Source organism: Drosophila subobscura, chromosome U, assembly GCF_008121235.1.
Source record: "Drosophila subobscura isolate 14011-0131.10 chromosome U, UCBerk_Dsub_1.0, whole genome shotgun sequence".
Lineage (NCBI taxonomy): Eukaryota > Metazoa > Arthropoda > Insecta > Diptera > Drosophilidae > Drosophila > Drosophila subobscura.
Genome location: NC_048534.1, coordinates 22750768 through 22770214, shown reverse-complemented (window position 1 = coordinate 22770214; position 19447 = coordinate 22750768). Strand labels below are relative to the sequence as shown.

Sequence of the window (19447 nt, the reverse complement as noted above, 5' to 3'; positions counted from 1 at the left end):
TAAACTAAAAATATTTCTTTGTAAAAAATTGCATACAAAAATAGAAGAGACAAGAGACAGAAAAGACAGAAGAGATTCCAAAATTGAGCTTAAGTTATACGGAATGTTATGTGCGATTATAAAGATGGACGGAAGCAAGTTCCAAGTTTTTAAGTTTGTTTTCGATTCGAGAAAAAGGCACTTTGAAATTACACATTAGTTTTGGCTATGGCTCAGGCTATTGCTATTGGCTGATGCTATTGCCTCAGTAGCTGCGCCACAAGCACGGCGAACAGGGTGCCGCCCAGAACGCTGAACAGTCCGAGGTGCGGTACCCCCGCGCCGTTGCAGCCATCCTTGCTGTTGCAGGTGCAGTATTCCATGAAGATGTTGTAGCTGCCCGTACGCATCAGGCAGTAGCGTTCGTCACCCTCGATGCCTGGTTCGCCCATGTAGGCACAGCTGCGGAAGTAACGCCACTCGCCGTGCACCTTCTGTCGAATCTTGCGACACATTGTGGGCCGCACCCCCTTCAGGTGCTCCAGCTCTGGCGCCTGCTGGCAGTCCGTGATGGCCAGTGTGCTATTGTCGAAGGGATCACCGCACTTGGGATCGCTGTCGCTGCGGCAGTCCCAACACTTGATGGCCTGAGCTGTGGGGCACATCGGTTGATTAGAATGTTTTATGGCACTTAACATTTACGCAGACGCAGGTGACTCGCTACGCCCCGTATGGCACTTACCCGTTTGCAGCAGGAAGCAAAGCAGTACAGCACCCAGAATGCATTTCTCGATGGCTTTCATGTTGTTTGGGTGTGTATATCTTTTTGTTTCAACGCGTTTTGAAGCCTCGGTAAACAATTAAATTAAGGAAAACAAAATGCGAACACCGCCCAAAAAATGCTGGCTGGTATCGATAGTTCTCGTGCTGCTATCGATGGCTGTCTTGGAATTGTTTATTTTTTCAACATGCTGGCAGCACTATGCATGTACATTTGGGGTACCAAAACTTTTCATAGTTTTCATAATTTTCATAGTTTGTTGGCTGTTTTTGACTATTTCTATCAAATGGCAATGAACGAAAATATGATTTTCTCTCAGTGAATGTTTTATCTTTTCCAACAAGCCGACGGCACCAGGCATGTAGAATAGCGCTTGAATGTAGCAACAATGAATATATTACGCACGCTCTCCCGTTAGATACATTGGTATTTGTGTGAATTCACATAATTCTACTGTTTGAATAGAGCGGACTTACGTGGGTTAAGTTCGGTTATTCTCGGTATATTTCTGAGGGTCAGCCGGTATATTTCATCGCTAAGTCCGCGGTCACACTCACTCAAACCCAATTTGTTTTGAATTTATTTTGGTTTTAAGTTTAAACCTTATTTTAGCCAAGTTAACTGAAGCGCACAAAACCTTTATAAGCTCCACCATGTCCAGAATAACACGCTGTGCATTTATATTACTATCGCTGGCCGTGTGCGGTAGGTGGTTATGCAAAAATCCAAAGCCAAGTCACATAAACTCCGCTTAGGGTGTGGCTTGGGGCAGGTGTTTTGTTTGTTAATTTATTAATTAATTATTGTTTTTTGCTTTACAGGCAGCTGGGCTATACGCTGTTATCAGTGCTCCTCGGACCAAGATCGCAAGGGTCACGACGGCTGCGGCGCGTACAAAAAATTCAATCGCACGGAACACATTGCCATCGAGTGCAACAGCGATGAGAGCCACATGCCCGGCTCCTTTTGCATGAAAGTGGTGCAGCAGGGACCCAGAGGATTCATTTGTTAGCAACCCATGCTCTTACTCTAACTTTATGCATTGTTTAATATTTGTTGTTTGTTTCATTTTCCCCAGGGGACGGCCGCTGGCGTCAGGTCATACGTCGCTGTGCCTCTGTCTCGGATACGGGCGTGACGGGCGTCTGCAATTGGGGCGTCTACGAGAATGGCGTTTACTGGGAGGAATGCTATTGCTCCAACGACAGCTGCAATGGCGCCAGCTTGCTGCAAATTCACTCTTCGCTGCAGCTCTTGCTGGGCTTCCTGCTGATGGGCGCCGCTGCAGGAATTATGCGCAGCTAAGAGGAGCATGTCCACCGGCCGCTGCCGCAGGCGTTTGGGAACTAATCCCCCAACATTTGACACAAAAGACAGCCACCATTTAGTGCCTTTATCACTGCTCTTTTATATTAGTTGTTAAGCCACGAATAACTATCAAAATTCCGTCCACATTCTGTCCATATCCTTAGCCCTAAGCTCGAATGTTTTACACCGCGAATTTCGTGCCTAAAATCGAAATATATCAAATCTATAAACGATCATCTTGCTGTGCCAATGACTTGAGACCGGACTCCGTCCAGTTGGCGCAGGGATATTTGCCTGTGGCCACGTACACAATCGTGGAGCCATCCTCAAACTCCTTCATGGCCGCATAGGAGCGCCCCTCCTCCATCCAGACACGCTGCTCCTCGCCCATGTCCTGGGAGCTGTTGCCGTACTACAGAGAGGATCACCCAGTAATTCTGCTGCCGTCATCTGTGTCTGGGTTGCTACTCACCCACTTCTCGTACCATTCCAGCGGCTGATTCTTCTGCGTCCAGCGCAACGCTTTCAGGTAGAATATCAGAAACTTGTGCACATTCCCCTTGACCTCTGGCGATTGGGATTGATTTAACTTGGACAAATCCTGCAGCATGGTGCGGCAGCATTCCCTGTCCTTGGGTCGTGCCAGCGACTGGCAAATGCCCTGCGCCACGCGTCGCATGCAAGCGAATTCCTCGTCCAGCAGTTCGTTGAGTTCCGCGAAGCTTTCGTCTCCGACACACTGACCATCGCACGTCAGCTGCGGCTCCTGCTCTCGGTCCGGATCCGAGCGTGGTGCCGAGCAGCAATTCATGGAATCGAATTTTAATGAGAGAAAAAAACTAAGCAAGAAATTTAATTTAATATTTGAGTGTAAAGTTGTGAGGGAATTTTGTGAGTGCCTAGACAGTAGAGTCAGAAGTGGAGTTTTGTTAGGGGGGAAAACATTTGGAGTTAGGTGAGGAAATTATGAAACAGAAACCGATTTCTTTTCAAATCAGAGCAGCCTGTGGCCTGTGGTTATACGCTTGCAGAAAGAACACTTCGTATCCTGCTACATCCGCCTACAATCCCATTCGAGCCCAGAGCAAATGTTAGCGTTTAAAATAAAAATTATTATAAAATCACTCAATTTGCACCTTTCCGTTTTATAACATTTACTTTATAATTTATTTTTGATCTTGCCAAATGTTGCTTTACAATATTTGTAATTTAACATTAACTTAAGTTTATGTTTCAATTTATTTTTCTTGGTTTTCTTTTGTTTTTATTAACTGTTTTTTTATGAAGAGAAATTGCGTTTTCTGCTAACAGTTAATCAGTTTAAAATTGTACGCTAAAATTCCAATTTATATTTAGTATATTTATGTATATAGTTTATAATGTTTATGTTTCTTGTTCTTGTACACTAAAATCGACTCTTTCGCTATGCTTATTGTATAATAGATCATATGATTATAAACAAATCAACGTAAATTTTACCTACAAAGCAAAACATATTTTTGTTCTATGAAAATGTGTGCGCCAGTGATAACAATTAAAATTCGAATTAAATATAGTATGTGTTTCTTTTAGTTGCTAGGGTGCATGAGTGAAATGAAACTCCAAATCCCTAAGGGCCCTGGTAGGCGAACTCTATGAGTCGTCAGGCCAACCATCTGGCTACTGTCTACTATCCACACGATAATACATCAACTTCTTGGCGATCCGAGAACGAAGTGAAAAATATTTGCTCAATGCGTTTGGTTTCCGAAAAATCTATGAAGAATCTATGGATGATGGGATGGGTATGGGTTTGGATAATGTGTGGGTGTACGGTGTATGTTTAAGAAGCCAAAACTTAAATGATTAAAAAACACACATGTAGCTTAGGTTTATGCGGTGGCCGTGTTTAAGAGAAGTGTATGTCAGACGTTCGTATTGGTAGCTCTTAAAGAGTTAAAATATGTTGCGTATTATTACAAGTTTTAGGGGAAAACTGTGCTAAAATATAGCAGAAGTCTGTTAAATGTTCTTTTAAACGTTCTTAAATATTTTTAAGCAAGTTTAAAAAAATATGTATGAAAAAAAATTAAATAAATATATGGACAAGCTGTTTTCTAAGGCTTTTACACAGTCCAAATATAATATAATACAAATACAAGATTGTGTCAACGCCTTTGAAATTTGCTTGACTAAAATATTCACTTGAAAAACACAACCAAAATTTGAATTAAATTATTTAAACTAAGCTAAAAGAGCCAAACTAACAGCTAAATTACAAATATTAATACAAATTACTCCAAAGTTATGTTCTAATGAGCATTTTTGGCATCATTTTAAAGCGCAAATTTCCCTGCAAAACTTCTCCACTTGCTGCACCACCGCATAAACCGCATTTTAACATTTAAACGACGTTTGACAGACAGACACATACACACACAAACATTATTTAAGACTAATTGAAACAGTTGAAGCTGTTTTCATTCGCTATTTGTTGGCTGTTGTTTGCTCTAAGAAAGTGTAAACAAAATCACATTTAAAGCCGATCAAGAGAGAGAGAGGGAGAGAGCGAGATCTCAAACCACAATGGGCGTACGACCATCCAGAGTCTTGCTATCCGTCAGATTCGATGACAATGAGCACGAGGTGTTGTTCTCGTCCTCGTTGAGCTGCTGCGGTGGATTATGCAGCTGCACCTGCTCCGTGATCGTGCGCGACTCGCTGCAGGACTGCAGCAACGTTGGTGAGTCCAGATATTGAGGCTGCAGCAGCAAACCGCTGGGATGCGCGGGCGATGGTGTGTGTATGGCATACAGCGAGCTGCTCGATGTCGAACTGCAGCTGGACAGCGGCAGCAGCAGCTCCACATCCACTGGCGGCGAGGGACTCGGACTCGGACTGGGACTATTCACCTGTGTCACAATTGTCTCCTCCTCGCTGCTCGTCAGCTCGTTCAGCTGCGCCACTGTCTGATGGATGCGTATGTGCTCGGTTTCCAACCCATCCGGTTCATTCAGCTTGTAGTACAGCTGCAGACTGTCATCCAAAATGGGCGCAAAGAGGCGTCGAAATTGTCTAAGCAGTTCCGCCTCCTCCGGCCCTGGCTGCCCATCGTCCCCCGTCGTCGTCGTCGTGTCCATTGTCATCTTTGGCATCTCTGTTTGGAAGAAACTAAAAGCAATTGCATCATCCTCTACGACTGTTGTCTGGCCGTGCTGGCCAACAACTTCTATTGAGCAATCTTTAACACTTCGTTGACCTCGTCAGACTTTGCCCTTGGGCGATTTGCATTTCGTAGGCGTGGCCCTAAAAAGAAAAACATTTAAACATTTACTTGAAGGGAGTTCCATTTTTGGTGACTCACCCGCTGGCTTCATCCTTGCCCGTTTGGGTTTGTGCCGTGGACACCGTGTTCTTGCTGTAGGGCGCCTGAAACGAGGTCGATGTGATGGTGAAGTAACCACCCGGTTTCGGTTTCAAATGCCTGTTGTTCATCTGCATATGCACAGTCTTCATGAACTCTATTTGATGCGCCAACTTTTGGATTTGTTCCTGCGAAAAATCAACAAATTTCGTGGTTTAAAAAGCCTCTTCAGGTGCCTTAGCCTCACCTTGAGCTCTTCATTCTCCTGATACAAATCCGGGGACTCTTCTGGCACCAGCCCAACGCCATTCAGTGAGAAGGAAGCTGTAATGCTTCTCACCTTGGCCTTCTGATCCCACTTGTCGCCTTGTCCCTTGAACACGCGCAAGATTTTGGGACCAAAAACCAAAGCAATGGTTGTGGTGGTCGATAGTTGGGTGCGCACAAAGCCCAGCATGTACTTGTAGTCGGGTCCAGCTTGGGGGAACAGCATGACGCTGTTCGGGGGGGGGGGAGAAAGTGGTGATTTTATCAATGTTTTAAGCGTACAAATGTAAGCCCAAATATTCACCCGCACAGTAGAGTAACGGACCCCGCTCAACAGTTGCTTGAATTTCAATTATCAAACGAAAACCTAGCAACAATAAGCACATCTTAGGCAGCCCTTAATTTAATTTTAATCCTCACATTCACACTTGAAGCTTTTTTCTTACGATTGCTGTACGATTTCCTGCACCTTTTCAGCACCCAATCAACACTTTAAGCAAACGTAACCTAACCTGCCCCAAAGTCTTAAGGACTTCCCACCTACGTGGCTGTAAAAGTTGGCCAACAAATTGCATTAATTATATAGATATAAAATAAAAGCGAGAGAGTTCTTCAAAAAGGGATGCCAATTTGAAAACCCAGCAAACCCGCAGACAACTTGAAACCGAAAGGAATGGTCGGGCATGTCTATACAAACAAAGCGTGCGGGAGGCAAACAAACAGGCAGAGGGACTGACAGACAGACAGTTGGAGAGACAGACAGTGAGGCTGTCCTGGCAGGCCAACAAAAAAGGATTACAACGCGAACACGAGCGCGCACAAAGCAAAGGAATTTAATTAAAAGGGCTAACCAATGGAGGGGTTGGAGTGTGCGAGCAGGGCGGGACCAGCTTTACCCCTAATGGGCATGGCTATGACGCGTGCCGCAGCATGTTGGATTACCCACAGCAGCAGCATGTGTCAACTGTTATAATTCAATTGTTTGTTGCACAAACAGAAAGGGAACAGGTAAAGAGTTTTGCTTACTGAAAGACCACCATGGCTATGTTGACCAGCGCAATGTTGTAGATGGCATACGAGATGAGTCTCGCCTCATTATAGAGACTCTCCGCATTGCGCACATTATAGCAGACGCGTATGCCCCAGGCCAGGAAGAACACCTCACCAATGGCCAGGCTGTGATCCCACCAGTTGTACGAGCACTGTTTGAATTTTAGATGATGTTTGTCGTAGATCTACAAAGAAATTGGATAAGGAATTACCTTGTGAGAGGCATTTTCTATAGCTGCCACTTACCACCTCCGCATAGGGCGTTGCCGAAATGGTCCAAGTACCCAAATATATCAACATGACCAACAAAATGGGCACCATCCATTGCAACAGTTGCTGATCATTCAATTTGATTTTGTGCGCTGACTTGACGCGATAAGTTAGAGAGACGCTGTGGGTTGGGGTATTCATTATTAAATATTAATTAACATTAGTTAAAGGCTTCGTCTTACCGCCATGTTTTCATCAACAGCGATGTGTAGGTGATGCAAAAGCCCATGTGACGCGACCATTTGGTGACAATGCACCAACTCGTGTCCAGATAGGGGAATATAGCCACCATCTGTCGAGGAGAGAGTGTCACAGATTTGTTAATTAATGCAAGATCTTGGCAAAAAGATTAAATTTTTATTATATAAATAATTTGTGGGTTTTTTACAGCTCCTAAACCTCATAGATAATTCGTCTGCTCAAGACTTTGCTGCATCCTCCACTGGCTTTTGCTCATCCTGCTTATTGGCAGCACTTCCAGCACCCTCCTCCATGGCCAGGCTACCCCCACGCGGCACAACTACAGAGTGTCCTGGCTTTATGCACTGCTCACACTGCTCCATCCCCGGCGTGTACTCCTCTATCTGTATGGTCGTCTCAAAGAAACGATAACGCTTGTGGATCATGGTCGTGGCTTCCTCCAGTATGCGCTGTGCATCCGCATCCGTTTTGATAGCCAAATGTGCGGACAGCGCGACCTTATTGATGCTCAGCGCCCAAATGCGTAGATTGTGCACATGTTCGACACCTTCGATGGAGAGAAACTGACGCTGCACCTCATCGTAGTCCATGTAGTCGGGTGTGGCCTCCATCAGCACCATCAGCACATCCCGCAGTATGCGAAAAGTCACCAGCAGCACAATGATGGAGAACAGGAATGTGCAAACGGCATCCATAAATGCCCAAGTGGGCTGAAAGAAGATGATCAAAGCGGCCACAAAGACACCCACACTCTGGATCATATCGCCAATGACATGGATCATGGCAGCACGCACATTAATGTTCTCCGTTGCGGGTTGGGCGGTGTCCAGCAGCTGACACTCCGCGTGCTCCAGCACGCGCGTTTGACGACTCATTTCACCGGGTTCATAATGGGGAGAGTGCCCATGTCCGTGATGCAGCTGCACGGCCATAATGACATTGAAGAGTATGGCCACAGCGGATGTGATGAGCATGATTTTGGCATCCACCACATGCTCACCCAGCCACAGGCGCTGTATGGCCAGCCAGACGAGAATGCCTGCATATAAAGGGGGATTTAACGTGGAGTTTTTAAGCTATAAAAAGCAATCTGTCACCTGTTATCACCCATATAAAGTACACTGAGATCATGGCGCCAATTACCTCCGCCCGATACCAGCCAAAGTTCATGCGCTGCGTCTTTGGCCTCGCGCTGATGTAGAGAGCAAACAGAGAGATGAGAAACCCCGCCAGATCCGTCAGCAAATGCGCTGCATCTGTGGCTATGGCCAGGCTTTTGGACAGTATGCCACCGACCACCTCGATGAGCATAAATACGAGGCACAGCGCACAGGCTATGAGCAGTTTCCTGCGTGCTGGCTTATCGATGCCTTCGTGTTGCACCTCCAGGTGGCAATGATCGCGCCACTGCGTCTTGATGTGCGTGTGTCCCGTGATGATCAGCGTCCGCATGGACTCTGCACGCGCCAGCGAGCTCTTGCTCGCCACACGAGACTCTTTCTTCTCACGCTCCTCATTCTGCTCTGTATCGCTGGCGGGTTTTTCCTTGAACTTGACATCGTTGGGTTCCACTGTAGGAGCAGGCGGTGGTTCAGGTTTTTGAGGTGTCGCTGGACTTGATGGTTCTTCTTCGACGGAAGGTGCTGATGGAACTGCAGCTGGAGCAGCATCTGGAGCAGAAGCAGCTGATGGAGTAGCAGCAGGGACAGGAGTCTCTTCTTCTAGGGAAGCTGCTGCACTCTTCACCGATGTATCCACTACCTTCGATGCAGAAATAACCGCTCCTTTTGGTAGGGTACTCTGAAAAGGTACCGCCAGAAGGTTGATGAGAACCATGCCAGACGCTGTGGGTGGAACAGCCAACGGTTGGGACTCTGTAGGTGGCACAGCTAATGGTTTGTCCGCCAATAGTTGAGACTCTGTCGGTGGTACAGCCAAGGGTTTGGTCTTCAACGGGTTTTCCTCCAACTCTTTGGCTTCCATCGTTGGCACAGTCGAAGCTTTGGCCTCCATGGAGTCAGTGGTTTGCGTGCTGGCCGCTGGCTTTGGCTTTTTATAAGACTTCGGATTGGACGCAGCCTCAATACGTTCCAATTTATCCTCTAGTTCCGCCGATAACTGCTCCAGTCCAATGCTACTCGATAGCCCAGGCACGACCAGCTCATGGGGCTCCGCAAAATTCAAATAGTTTAGAAGTCGCCGCTCGGTTTGCTGAACCTTTTGGGAGTGCAGATCCTCCGTTGACGCTTGAGGCGTTAGCTTGAAGATCTGCGAAGAACTTCGCTCTGTTGGCAGACCTTTTTCTACACTTTTTTGGCTCTTGAGTTTATCCTCACTTGCGTACTTGCTTTCAGTTTCCAGCTGCATAAGGCAGCAAGGTTCAACGAAGGTTACGGACTTTGATGAACTTCTGTGATCTTCGGTGTGCTGCTCCTTCTTGTTCCTTGTTCGTTTTTCTTTCAGCCTTTTCTCTGCCTCATTTTTGAGCTTCATCGACCAGGTGGGCTCTGGCTCCATCGACGAGCCTGTCGCTGGCTCCATTCCGGACTGATTTGGCTCCATCGAAGCTTGATCTGGATCGGTAGTCTTTCCACTATCATCACTCGATCCGACGCCTGTTTCCCGTACCTTCGCCTCAGCGCTCTGCTGCGGCCTCTTCATTGACGGCGAATCGCTTCTTTTGGGTTGCTGCGATTCGTTGAGTTCCGCATACCAATTGTTTAGCGACTCGTCCAACTCCGCGGACCAGATCTTAGCTGGCTCAGGAAGCTCCTCTTTACTCTCCCCTTTTACGATGGATATTTCAGCGCTTTCCCGCGGCGACTTAATTTTATTTTGCAGACGACTTTGAGTGACATTCGGGGTTGCCTTCTTGAGCTCCGCTGACCAAATTATATCCGCCTCTAAGCGCAGTTTCCTTGGATGTGGAATGCCCTCCGTTAAGAGCTCCTGCGAATCGACGTCTGGAATACTGACAATATCTTTGAGTGCCGCCTGCAAAGCATCTTCGTCTTCTTCCTCGTTCTCGTCGTCGTAGCTTAGTTCCTGCGTTTGCGCTTCCTTTTTGTTCCTGTTCATCTTTCGCTTTCCTTAATAATATTTGCTCTCAACAATTTGATTAGAAAATCAGCAACAATTTAGTTCAGTTTAACAATCGCTCGCTTGTGGCACTTTATTTGCAGGCTGCTCTTAACCCATTTGCTTGGCACAGGTACTTGTTGTCCTTTGTTAATGTTGGCCATTGTGAGAGTTCTGTGGACTGCTAGCAGAGGCCTTTTATGCGTCCACTGGGGCAAGGAGCGGGCTGAGCTGCGATTGCACTGTGGTCTTGCTAATGTTTACAACAGAATTGCTAGCAAGGGGGCATTAAGTTGAGGTTTAAACTGGTCGAATGTGGTGTGCTCTTTCCCGGAGGTTTATCGGCGATTTTAAAGTAATTTTTGCATATTTCTGGGACACAAACTTGTGGCAGAATTTATATTTTAAAATGTTTTAGGCACAAATTTTATACAAATTTCCTTGTTCCCTCAGCTCATAATCTTTCCCTTTCCTGTCACCAACTGCACCAAGAAATCTCTTATACCCTGACCGCCAGCCAGTGCCTAAAAGCCGCATTTAAAAACACATAAGCAGACGCTTAATGTTGCGGTTGCCGTCCAGGATTCCCTAACTGCCAAGAAGTAGCAAAAGTAAACCCCCCCGCCACACATGTGGGTTAATTATGAATGAGCCCAAAACGGAGTCAGTCGGAGTCCTTTTGTTACATTAGCTAAACATTGTTACCAAATGGTCTTTGTGTGTCGTGTGCCTTAATGGGTTAAAAGTGTTGGCCTAAAAGGAAAAGAGAACTCACCTCCAGATACATGATGGCGCAGCCAATGAGTGTGATCATCAGAAAGATGGGGCTGGCCACCTTAAAGACTTTGACGCGACGATGCCGGAAGAGATAGCCGGCGAGGACAAAGGTGCCGCAGGCACAGCCAATGGATATGGTCAACAATGATATTCTAAGGAACAGAAAGCAGAGGTAGAGGTGAGGCACATATTGACATGAACAGAAGACGACACTTGAACACATTGAAGCATGTCAGAGTGTGGTGTGCAAACACACACAAACACAAACACACACACACACACACCTGAAAGGCCAATGATAGTTGGCCAGACATGGCTCCGGACCGGTGCACATGTCACAGCCGGGGGCACATGGCAAACACTTGAAGACATCCGTATAGTAATTGCTTATATTGTCCTTATGCTCCTGCCATGCAATCTCCATGATGGTGCCATTGAAGCCATCCGGATGTCGCAATGAATAATAGCCGGGCTTGCACAGGCACTGATACGAGCCACGGGACCAGCTGCTGCTCGTGAGTGCGGTCAATATCTTGCCGCTGCTTATTGTCGGTGTCTCCGTATTCGGCTGTCGATAGTCGCACTGCAAGGGGATCAAACAAGCAGGTGTAGGTGATATTAAATGAAATGAATCCAACTTACCACCATGGAGGTGCGATGACACTTGTGTGAGCTGTGAAACGCTTGCAAGTCATTGATCGTCGCCTCGTCGTTTAGGGCCGCCGCTGCCGCCTTGCTGGCCGCCAAACGCGGATAGCGCCGCGTGCTCAGTGGCGGCTGCTTGCGAGTGCCAAATTGATAGGCCTGCGCCTCGCATTGATTGACACGCAGCGACGTCACATCAATGTCAATGCTGATGAAGCCGCGCAGTCCATGCCGTCCGCTGGGCGGTATGGCGATGCTATACGACACCAGCCACTTGCTGAGCGCGCACGAGAAGTACGGGTAGGTCCACCAGCCTTTATAGTAGTTGCTCGGTGGGCTAGGTGCGAACTTCGGTGAGCGGAGCGTCGGTGTGCTGCTCTCATCGTCGAACCTAACCTCACAAAAAAACACAGATGGAATCATAAATGTTAATTGAAAGTGCATTTGTGGCTTGGTTACGTACCAGGGATAATTGTTGGCCGGCTTTTTGCCAATTTGCAGTCCCTCTTCATCGTAGCGCTGTGTTTCGCCCAGAACTTTGTCCTGATTGCTCTTCACCCACCACACATACGACTGCACCGCACCGTTGGTCAGGTTCAAAGCCAAAATGCGCGCTCCGGTTATAAAGTCATCAGTGAGCAGGCCCTTGGCTAAGGCATCCGAGAGTCCTGAGAGGAAATGAGGATCTGGGTCAGTCACATGGTTGGGATTGTTGCAACTGAAAAGTTATTTCAATAATTGCTGTGCGAGGCAGCACGAGACACATCCCGGCGGAAATTAAATGGGAAACTCACAGACCGGCAGACGAACGCAAAGTGATTACAATTTGCACTTACATTTCCCCCAAAATGAATTGGCCATGTCACTGCACTTAATTGCGTGAAATTACGCCGCTCACAAATTACTCAACTTTAATTATTTATGGGGCGCAAGAGTTTGGATGCCAAGCGATGCCAAGTAGGCATCGATCACGAGGTCCATTTAATGGTAAATGCATCTCAATTGTTGATTGCACTCCAGAATTGCCGTGGTGTGATATTCTGCCCCCCCTACAGCAAATTCCACTTTGCATTTAAAATTAATTTTATCAATTCACAATTTACAGGAAATGCGCGCTTATTTCGCCATCGCGTAGAGCGCTGCCAACTTGGTGTTAAGTAATCGATTCTGCGGCCTTTGCAAATACATTTAATATACAGTTGAATGTATGTATGCATATAAATATAAATTTTAAAATATGATCAAATAAATTATTTCATTTAAAGTTGGGTTTATCATTTCACAGAAAATGGGCGTAATTTCACCATTGTTTGCACGAGTGCTGCCAACTTATTGGTAAACGATATTTAGATACATCTGTATAAATTGGCACACATTCATATTTTTATTGTACAAATATATAAATAAATTTTAATTTGCATCGTAGTCAAAAATTGAAATGCATTTAATTGTTTATTGCAGATGTATTTCATTCAGGCAATAAATACCGTCAAGACGATACTTAAATTATTCTAAAATCCCTTTCGCAAGTACCATTATTTTATTCTGGTCCATGACATCTGATATAAGCGGATAAGTACCACTAATGGTAATTTGGTAATGAATTATGGCGGGCTTTTGCTTCGTGGCATTGTTATCTGATTGCTTTGTGGTGAAATGCAACTTTAGCCGTTTAACTCTGCACATCTGTTACTGTTATTGCAGCCTTGGAACAGTCATTAAAAGCAGCAGCAGGCTTGCTGGTGCTGCTGCTGCTGTTTCCTCTGATGCTGCGTTCAGCCTTGGCAAAAGTGTCAACCCTAGAACAATGATTAATATGCGCGGCAGGCCAGCAGAAGCCCATTCCCTCCAGCACTTTCACAGCACCATGTCCGTGTCCCTCTCTCTCTCTCTCCCTCTCACTATCCCACTCTCACTCTCTGTGTGTGTGTGTCGTTTGTCGTGTGTGGGCGGTGGCTGTCAAAAGCTAATATTTTTTCCCACACTTATCCGCCTCCATGCAAGGTATGTTAATATGAGGGTAAGGGCTATAAGAGGCCAAAAATACAAAGAATAGGCTTCTTTGTAGCAAGAACGGACAGGCCGTACCTTCCTTTTCTTATACCTTGCAGACGCCTCCTCTTCCTTTTGCTTTCTGTTTGACTTTCAAACCAGCGAAAAGGGAGAAAGAAAGAACGAGAGCACGCGAGACCGAAACGAGAATTGTTTACAAAGTAAACTTATTTAAATTCGATTACCGCAACTTCCGTGGCACTTTCCTCTTTTTTATGTTTTAGTGTGTACAGAACGTCACACAGAACTTGCTACTTTTGATTCCTATTCTGGTTGTTGCTACTGTGCGCGGTACCGTTACATCTGTGAAAGTTCCGTTCCCTTCAGCAAGCAAAAGGGCCATAAAAACAGTGCACGTGCATTTTTGTAGTTCGTAAAGTTTTGCGGAGAGCGCTTCTCTTGAGAGGTGGATGGGTGAGAGAAGAGAAGAGATGCGTACTCACATATGGATGTATGTACAAACATGTATGTGTGTACATGCATATGAACGCAGGATGACGCGTCATGACGACTCCAGCTGAAGCATCTCTGGTGTGAAAATTGATGTACACGCAGGTATTCAAACATACACACACATTTGTATGTATGTAGTATGTACATATTTCGATAAAGGCCGACAGTGGGTAAGTGTTTGAAGATATTTTTTTGCATAGAAATAGTTTCTTCGGCATTCAACCATACTTATTCGAATAATATTGGGCTGATTTTGAATTACTAAAAGACATGTCACTGTGTACACAGACTTTTCACATCGACTATTTGACAAAACAACTTTTTAAATTTCTGAAAAACATACCAGCCTTTGACTTTTTAGTCGGGCAAACTGATTCGTTTGGCTAACTACTTAGTTTTCACGACATTTCGGCTGACAGTATTCCTGTAAGGCTTGAAGGGGAAACACCAAAAATATCTAGACAATTCGGCTGATGATTTCCATTTCTAGTAACGCTTGGCTAGCACAGACGGAACTGGCTTTTCACAGAACTAAAAAATTCAAAAAACATCAAACAAAAATTTAAGTTTTTCGGTGAAACTGAATTTCACTCAAGGCGTAAAAGAAATTCACACCAAAGATGTCCGACTATGAGAACGTGTCTGCCATCGACCCAGAGCTGCAGGATTTCCTGGACCTTGAGAAACAGAAGGCTCAGGTGAATGCACAGTTGCACGAGTTCAACGAGATCTGCTGGGAGAAGTGCATCGGCAGGCCCAGCTCCAAATTGGACCATGCCACAGAGGTGTGCCTGAGCAACTGCGTGGACCGCTTCATCGACACTTCGGTGCTCATCACCAAGCGCTTTGCCGAGATTTTAAACAAGCGCGGTGGGATGAACGACAATTAGGAAGTTTCTGATGGCAAAAACACCAAAACTTCAACACAAATGAAAGGCCGAACAATTGAAGAAAGACCAAAGGCCAGCAACAACACAGCTTTTGTGTTCCATAAATATATTTTCGTACTTAAATATAGAGCTATTATGAACAACAAAAAGTATGAGTAGAGAGATCCCCATCCCTGACTTTGCCCTGAACTCAGCTCGATGTCTGTGCCAACTGATGGCACGCAGCAGCTGTTACAGCAACAAATCGTTGATGGTAAACAACATTAAGCAATGGCTGTCAACCGGGTTACAACCGGGGAGAAAGGTAACACACGGCAATATCTACGGAGCATGCTTCATGGAATGATATGTGCTTATGTTTGTGTCAGTTGTTCATTCATCATCTGCTACGCCATTTGGATTCGTACTCACTTGTAGTCCATCATCAATCTTAAGCTTTCAGTTCTTTTTTTTTTTGGCTAGTTCTAGAATTTATTGCTGGCTAGGTCGAATGCTGTTGCTGCCAAAAAGGTGTGAAAGTATAAACATTTTCAACTTTGCCAGCAATTGTAGCAATTTGTGTGGGTGGAAACAAAAGCTCCCATATGCCTGGGCGGAGAGTGTGTGTAAAATTGGCAATTATTCAAACTACAGTCAGACAGGTTTTTGCCTGTCTCTCGTCCTCCAGTTTTTGTGGGTTTCCATACGTATTTTGTTCCTGTCAGCGTTTGGTTCTTTTGTTTTTTTTTTGCCCTGCAGGAATAATTAAATTTTCCTCAGATTCGGTTGTGTCTGAAATGGGGCTTGTGGCAGCCACACTGGGCTCATCAGCAGAATTAAGAGTGGTCTGGGCAGGGCAGGGCAGGGCAGGGCAGGGCAGGGGGCTTGTCTGACAATTAAGTGCGGCTGTTGTGGCATTCAATTTGAAATTTATTCTTGGGTAGTGCAGGAAATGAAGATGGAAAATCAGAGGATGTCTTGTGACAGTTTTCAATTGAATTTTGTATATTTTCTTTTGTTTTTTTGTTCAAAGATATAATTGAAGGACAGTTAAAAGACGTTGAAGATTGTGCATAAAAAGTTGCCAAGTGTGTTTTAAATTTTTGTTACAAGATTTCCCAGAAAATTTGTACTTTAAAGCTTCCAAAACTGCCTTAAAATTTAAAAATTGATTTCTTGGCAATTTTTAACAAATCAATAAATACAGAAAACATCTCTAACAACTTCATAAACAATCCATACATAGCTAAACATAAGCCTTAAAGTTTCTCAACCCATTTCCGGTGCACTTCATTTTCATTTGGCTTAAATGGAAAAGCTTAAAAAGGAAAAGCAGCCAAAGGTTTCGCACACTTAAGCCCCTTACTCCTGCTCTGCTCCGCTCCCTGCACTTGTCATATTTTTCAGCTAAACGCAGTCAGTCAGGCGCTGGGTCTGCCCAGACCCCTTTGAGAGTGAGTTTGAAGTGACTGCGACGGCTGTTGCTTCCGTTGCTTGGGTTGCTGTTGCTTTAGTTTGGCTGCCACTTTTTAAATTGGCTTAAATTTATTCGATTTGTGAGTCACTTTATGGGAATAATTTATGCGTGGCATATCAGAATTTCAACAGGGCAGGGCAGAGGGGGACATGGAAGGGCGAAAGACGAGGCGACAGGCAGAGAACGAAGACAGAGAGACGAAAAAGAGCGACGGCTGTGCGACAAGTGCCAAAAATTGTATACAAATGGGGGGAGGGCTGCGCTGCCGCCTCCTGTTGCTGCTGCAGAGCTCAACAGGATGATGGAACAATAAGAGAACAGCAACAACAAAAGGCAGCAGCAAATTTGCTTTCGCTTTATGCGATTTTTCGCTGACACGTCGCACCTTGCTGCCAGCACACTGCACAGAGAGGAAGAGAGAGAGAGAGAGAGAGAGAGAGAAAGAGAGAAAGAGCGACAGCCAGTGATGGAAAGAAAGCAAAGACAGAACAGCAACAGCGGGAGGATAGGGTGAATAGGTAGAGGGTAGGGGGACTTGGCGGGGGTCATGAAATCATGACCATAATGGCAACTTGTGCGCTTCAGCACTCACAGTCAGATGTGATGCCTTTTAGCTCCCAGTACTGCCATCAGATGTGCTGCTGCCTTTGCTGTCTGTGGCTCCCCGTCAGATGCTGCTCCCATTCCTGCCTTTTGCCTCCCCTGATTATCCCAAAAACCGGAGCCAAAAGCTTCAGAGCTCAACCGAGCGATGGGTTCATTGTGCGTTTTTGGTGCTCTGTGCTTGTCCTTGACTATTCACGACCATCTGATAGTCTCATACACTCCAAAAACAATTGACTAAAATTAGTTTGTAGACCAAAAACTTTCGTTGGCATTTAAAGTGGCGCCACTTGGACCCACATCAAGCGCATAAAACATTTAATTGGAATTAAATGTTCCAATTAAAAAATAGCTAGCTATTTGTTCTTGTTTTTTTTGTCAGTGTATGCCCCTACTGATGAGCATTGTCAAGGCTGTTGGGAATGAAATGAAAGTCTCTTGTCCTGACAGCCGCGCGACAGCATTGGGGTTGACAACGAACGACGCACTTGTGGCGCATCAAGCGAGGACCCAGGAACCCACACAGTTCCAACAAATATGTACAAACGTATGTAAATATGTATATTTGTATACATTTATGTACATACATATATGCACTGTCCCTTTTGTCGTTGTTAGCCCCATGTTAATGCTGTAGATTTAATTTAAAGTTCGCATTGTGCGTCGTGTCATTTGCCACATTGGGTCCTTGTTCTCCACTGTGATTTACCCACGGAAAACAGCAGCCCAGCACACACATAAAGGGAGAGAGTGTAACACAGGCAAGGACATGTATGACAGTAAGCACAACAAATATACACAACAAATTTACAAGGTTCAAGTGAGAGAGAGAGTGGGAGGGAGAAAGGAATTGTGAAATGGATATCAGATTTCCACTTAAGGGATAATCAGAATTGTGCTTTGGTCTGGGGCGATTTGGGGTCGGAATGTGTTGTAATTATATTGAAAGATATCGTTTACATATATTTATTAATTTATTAATTGAGTAAATTATTTGTAGGTTGGAAATTTGTTGCATGGAAAATAATAATTGCAAATAGGGGAGAACTTTTCCAGGCTATTCTCTATTTTCCCAGACTTAAAAGCATTTCCTGGTAGAAAATGATTATTTTCCAAGCTACTGAAAGGCTGTTTCCCATTTACATAAATATTTAGCTGCCATATTTTATCTTACAAAAATTATGGAAATTTTCTGTGTACAAAACTGAAGGCCTGAAAGAGGCTGGAGTCCATCGCCATAACAGAAGCTCATGAGATTTTATTAAAAATTGTAAACCCGACATTGCAGACAAATTCTGCACACAAAAAACCGCGCAGAATTCATTTTAATTTCGAAGCAACCGCCAAAAAGTGTAGCAATATTGCTAAAAGGGAATATGAAAGTGCAACTACAAGGCACTACCATGGAATGGCTGTAGCCTTTACACCCGCATTTAATAACTTGAAATTGAAAATTGCCAGAGCTGCTTCGAGCTGAATCCATATTGATAGAGCAAAGAGCAAAACGCCCACGCTCAAAGTCGTGCCTGTGCCCCTCATGTGAGACACGCATATTGACTTTGGTACGGCGAGCAGGAAATGACATTCTCCTGCAGACCGAAAGCCCACCAAGCACACCCCAAGCTCCCCCACAAACGCCTCCCAATCCCCCGCACAAAAAACACCAACAAAATCAATAATCGATGGAGGGATAAAATATATATGGATATAAAAACAGAGTGGGAATGGAACTCACCGCCGTGTCGTATGATGCCAACTTCCTGTAGTATCGACGCGGCCAAATCGGCCTTTTGTCTGGAGCTCTCATAGCGCTCCGAATTGATGGGCACTTGTAGCGGTCGATAGAGCGTCGAGATGCATAATGTGCCCAAGTTTTCGGTGGCAATGTCGTGTATCGTCACCAGCGATTGCTCAATGGCCTCCTGTCAATGGTTAGCACAGAAATCGCTCATCATTATTATTATCTGACCTGCCCGTTGAGGTGGGTTCACCCTCCAAATTCTATGTATTTAGCGGGCAACCCAAATCACTTCTTTTATAGGCTATTCAAACATTTTTGTTGTGGTTTTTGTTTTGCTTTTCCCCCATTAAAAATACATTTTAGGCTTAAACAAAAAGAATTCGTATTTTTTTTTGGTTTTTTAGACCCTTTTATGTGCAAAATTTGAGTGGAAAATTACGTTATTGGCTTCTCCTTTTTCCTTACTCAAAATATGTGGGTCTGTTCTATGTTTTTTTCTACAGAATTGTTGGTTTGTTTATCGCTTTTTTGTTTCAAAAATTGTCGCTTTTAT

General features: G+C 44.9%; 6 protein-coding genes across 6 annotated transcripts in view; 2 read left to right on the top strand and 4 right to left on the bottom strand.

Annotated features, from left to right (window-relative positions):
* Nucleotides 1-89: 89 nt before the first annotated feature.
* LOC117901543 lies at nucleotides 90-910 on the bottom strand. Its single transcript, XM_034812334.1, has 2 exons — nucleotides 722-910; nucleotides 90-631 (listed from the first exon to the last, which is right to left on the bottom strand). The coding sequence occupies exons 1-2, from the start codon at nucleotides 780-782 to the stop codon at nucleotides 237-239; spliced, it is 456 nt and encodes a 151-aa protein (XP_034668225.1). The 5' UTR covers nucleotides 783-910; the 3' UTR covers nucleotides 90-236.
* Nucleotides 911-1311: 401 nt separating this feature from the next.
* On the top strand, nucleotides 1312-2304 carry LOC117901542. The gene is made up of 3 exons (XM_034812333.1): nucleotides 1312-1465; nucleotides 1582-1767; nucleotides 1839-2304. The coding sequence occupies exons 1-3, from the start codon at nucleotides 1414-1416 to the stop codon at nucleotides 2063-2065; spliced, it is 465 nt and encodes a 154-aa protein (XP_034668224.1). The 5' UTR covers nucleotides 1312-1413; the 3' UTR covers nucleotides 2066-2304.
* LOC117901541 lies at nucleotides 2144-2918 on the bottom strand. Its single transcript, XM_034812332.1, has 2 exons — nucleotides 2541-2918; nucleotides 2144-2480 (listed from the first exon to the last, which is right to left on the bottom strand). Exons 1-2 carry the CDS (start codon nucleotides 2877-2879, stop codon nucleotides 2292-2294), a joined length of 528 nt encoding a protein of 175 aa, XP_034668223.1. The 5' UTR covers nucleotides 2880-2918; the 3' UTR covers nucleotides 2144-2291.
* Nucleotides 2919-3324: 406 nt separating this feature from the next.
* The window catches only part of LOC117900288 (probable G-protein coupled receptor CG31760), a 31093-nt gene continuing 14970 nt past the window's right edge, over nucleotides 3325-19447 (bottom strand). The window contains 11 exon segments of the mRNA XM_034810600.1: nucleotides 3325-5353; nucleotides 5412-5599; nucleotides 5659-5908; nucleotides 6705-6913; nucleotides 6975-7119; nucleotides 7181-7290; nucleotides 11053-11206; nucleotides 11339-11637; nucleotides 11697-12090; nucleotides 12163-12367; nucleotides 18889-19075. Coding sequence (XP_034666491.1) covers nucleotides 4624-5353; nucleotides 5412-5599; nucleotides 5659-5908; nucleotides 6705-6913; nucleotides 6975-7119; nucleotides 7181-7290; nucleotides 11053-11206; nucleotides 11339-11637; nucleotides 11697-12090; nucleotides 12163-12367; nucleotides 18889-19075 — 2871 coding nt within the window. The 3' untranslated portion in view covers nucleotides 3325-4623.
* Nucleotides 7327-10666, bottom strand: LOC117900289 (actin cytoskeleton-regulatory complex protein pan1). Its single transcript, XM_034810601.1, has 2 exons — nucleotides 8297-10666; nucleotides 7327-8238 (listed from the first exon to the last, which is right to left on the bottom strand). The coding sequence occupies exons 1-2, from the start codon at nucleotides 10275-10277 to the stop codon at nucleotides 7418-7420; spliced, it is 2802 nt and encodes a 933-aa protein (XP_034666492.1). The 5' UTR covers nucleotides 10278-10666; the 3' UTR covers nucleotides 7327-7417.
* LOC117900291 (mitochondrial import inner membrane translocase subunit Tim8-like) lies at nucleotides 14759-15114 on the top strand. The gene has a single exon (XM_034810603.1). The coding sequence runs from the start codon at nucleotides 14825-14827 to the stop codon at nucleotides 15092-15094; it is 270 nt and encodes an 89-aa protein (XP_034666494.1). The 5' UTR covers nucleotides 14759-14824; the 3' UTR covers nucleotides 15095-15114.

Coding starts and splice junctions, on each gene's coding strand:
- LOC117901543 (XM_034812334.1), bottom strand. CDS start 782: ATGAAAGCCATCGAGAAATGCATTCTGGGTGCTGTACTGCTTTGCTTC. Junction 632..721: donor TTGCTTCCTGCTGCAAACGG/GTAAGTGCCATA, acceptor TGTGCCCCACAG/CTCAGGCCATCAAGTGTTGG.
- LOC117901542 (XM_034812333.1), top strand. CDS start 1,414: ATGTCCAGAATAACACGCTGTGCATTTATATTACTATCGCTGGCCGTG. Junction 1,466..1,581: donor ACTATCGCTGGCCGTGTGCG/GTAGGTGGTTAT, acceptor TTTGCTTTACAG/GCAGCTGGGCTATACGCTGT. Junction 1,768..1,838: donor GGGACCCAGAGGATTCATTT/GTTAGCAACCCA, acceptor CATTTTCCCCAG/GGGACGGCCGCTGGCGTCAG.
- LOC117901541 (XM_034812332.1), bottom strand. CDS start 2,879: ATGAATTGCTGCTCGGCACCACGCTCGGATCCGGACCGAGAGCAGGAG. Junction 2,481..2,540: donor TGGAATGGTACGAGAAGTGG/GTGAGTAGCAAC, acceptor TCCTCTCTGTAG/TACGGCAACAGCTCCCAGGA.
- LOC117900289 (XM_034810601.1), bottom strand. CDS start 10,277: ATGAACAGGAACAAAAAGGAAGCGCAAACGCAGGAACTAAGCTACGAC. Junction 8,239..8,296: donor CTTTATATGGGTGATAACAG/GTGACAGATTGC, acceptor CTTTATATGCAG/GCATTCTCGTCTGGCTGGCC.
- LOC117900291 (XM_034810603.1), top strand. CDS start 14,825: ATGTCCGACTATGAGAACGTGTCTGCCATCGACCCAGAGCTGCAGGAT.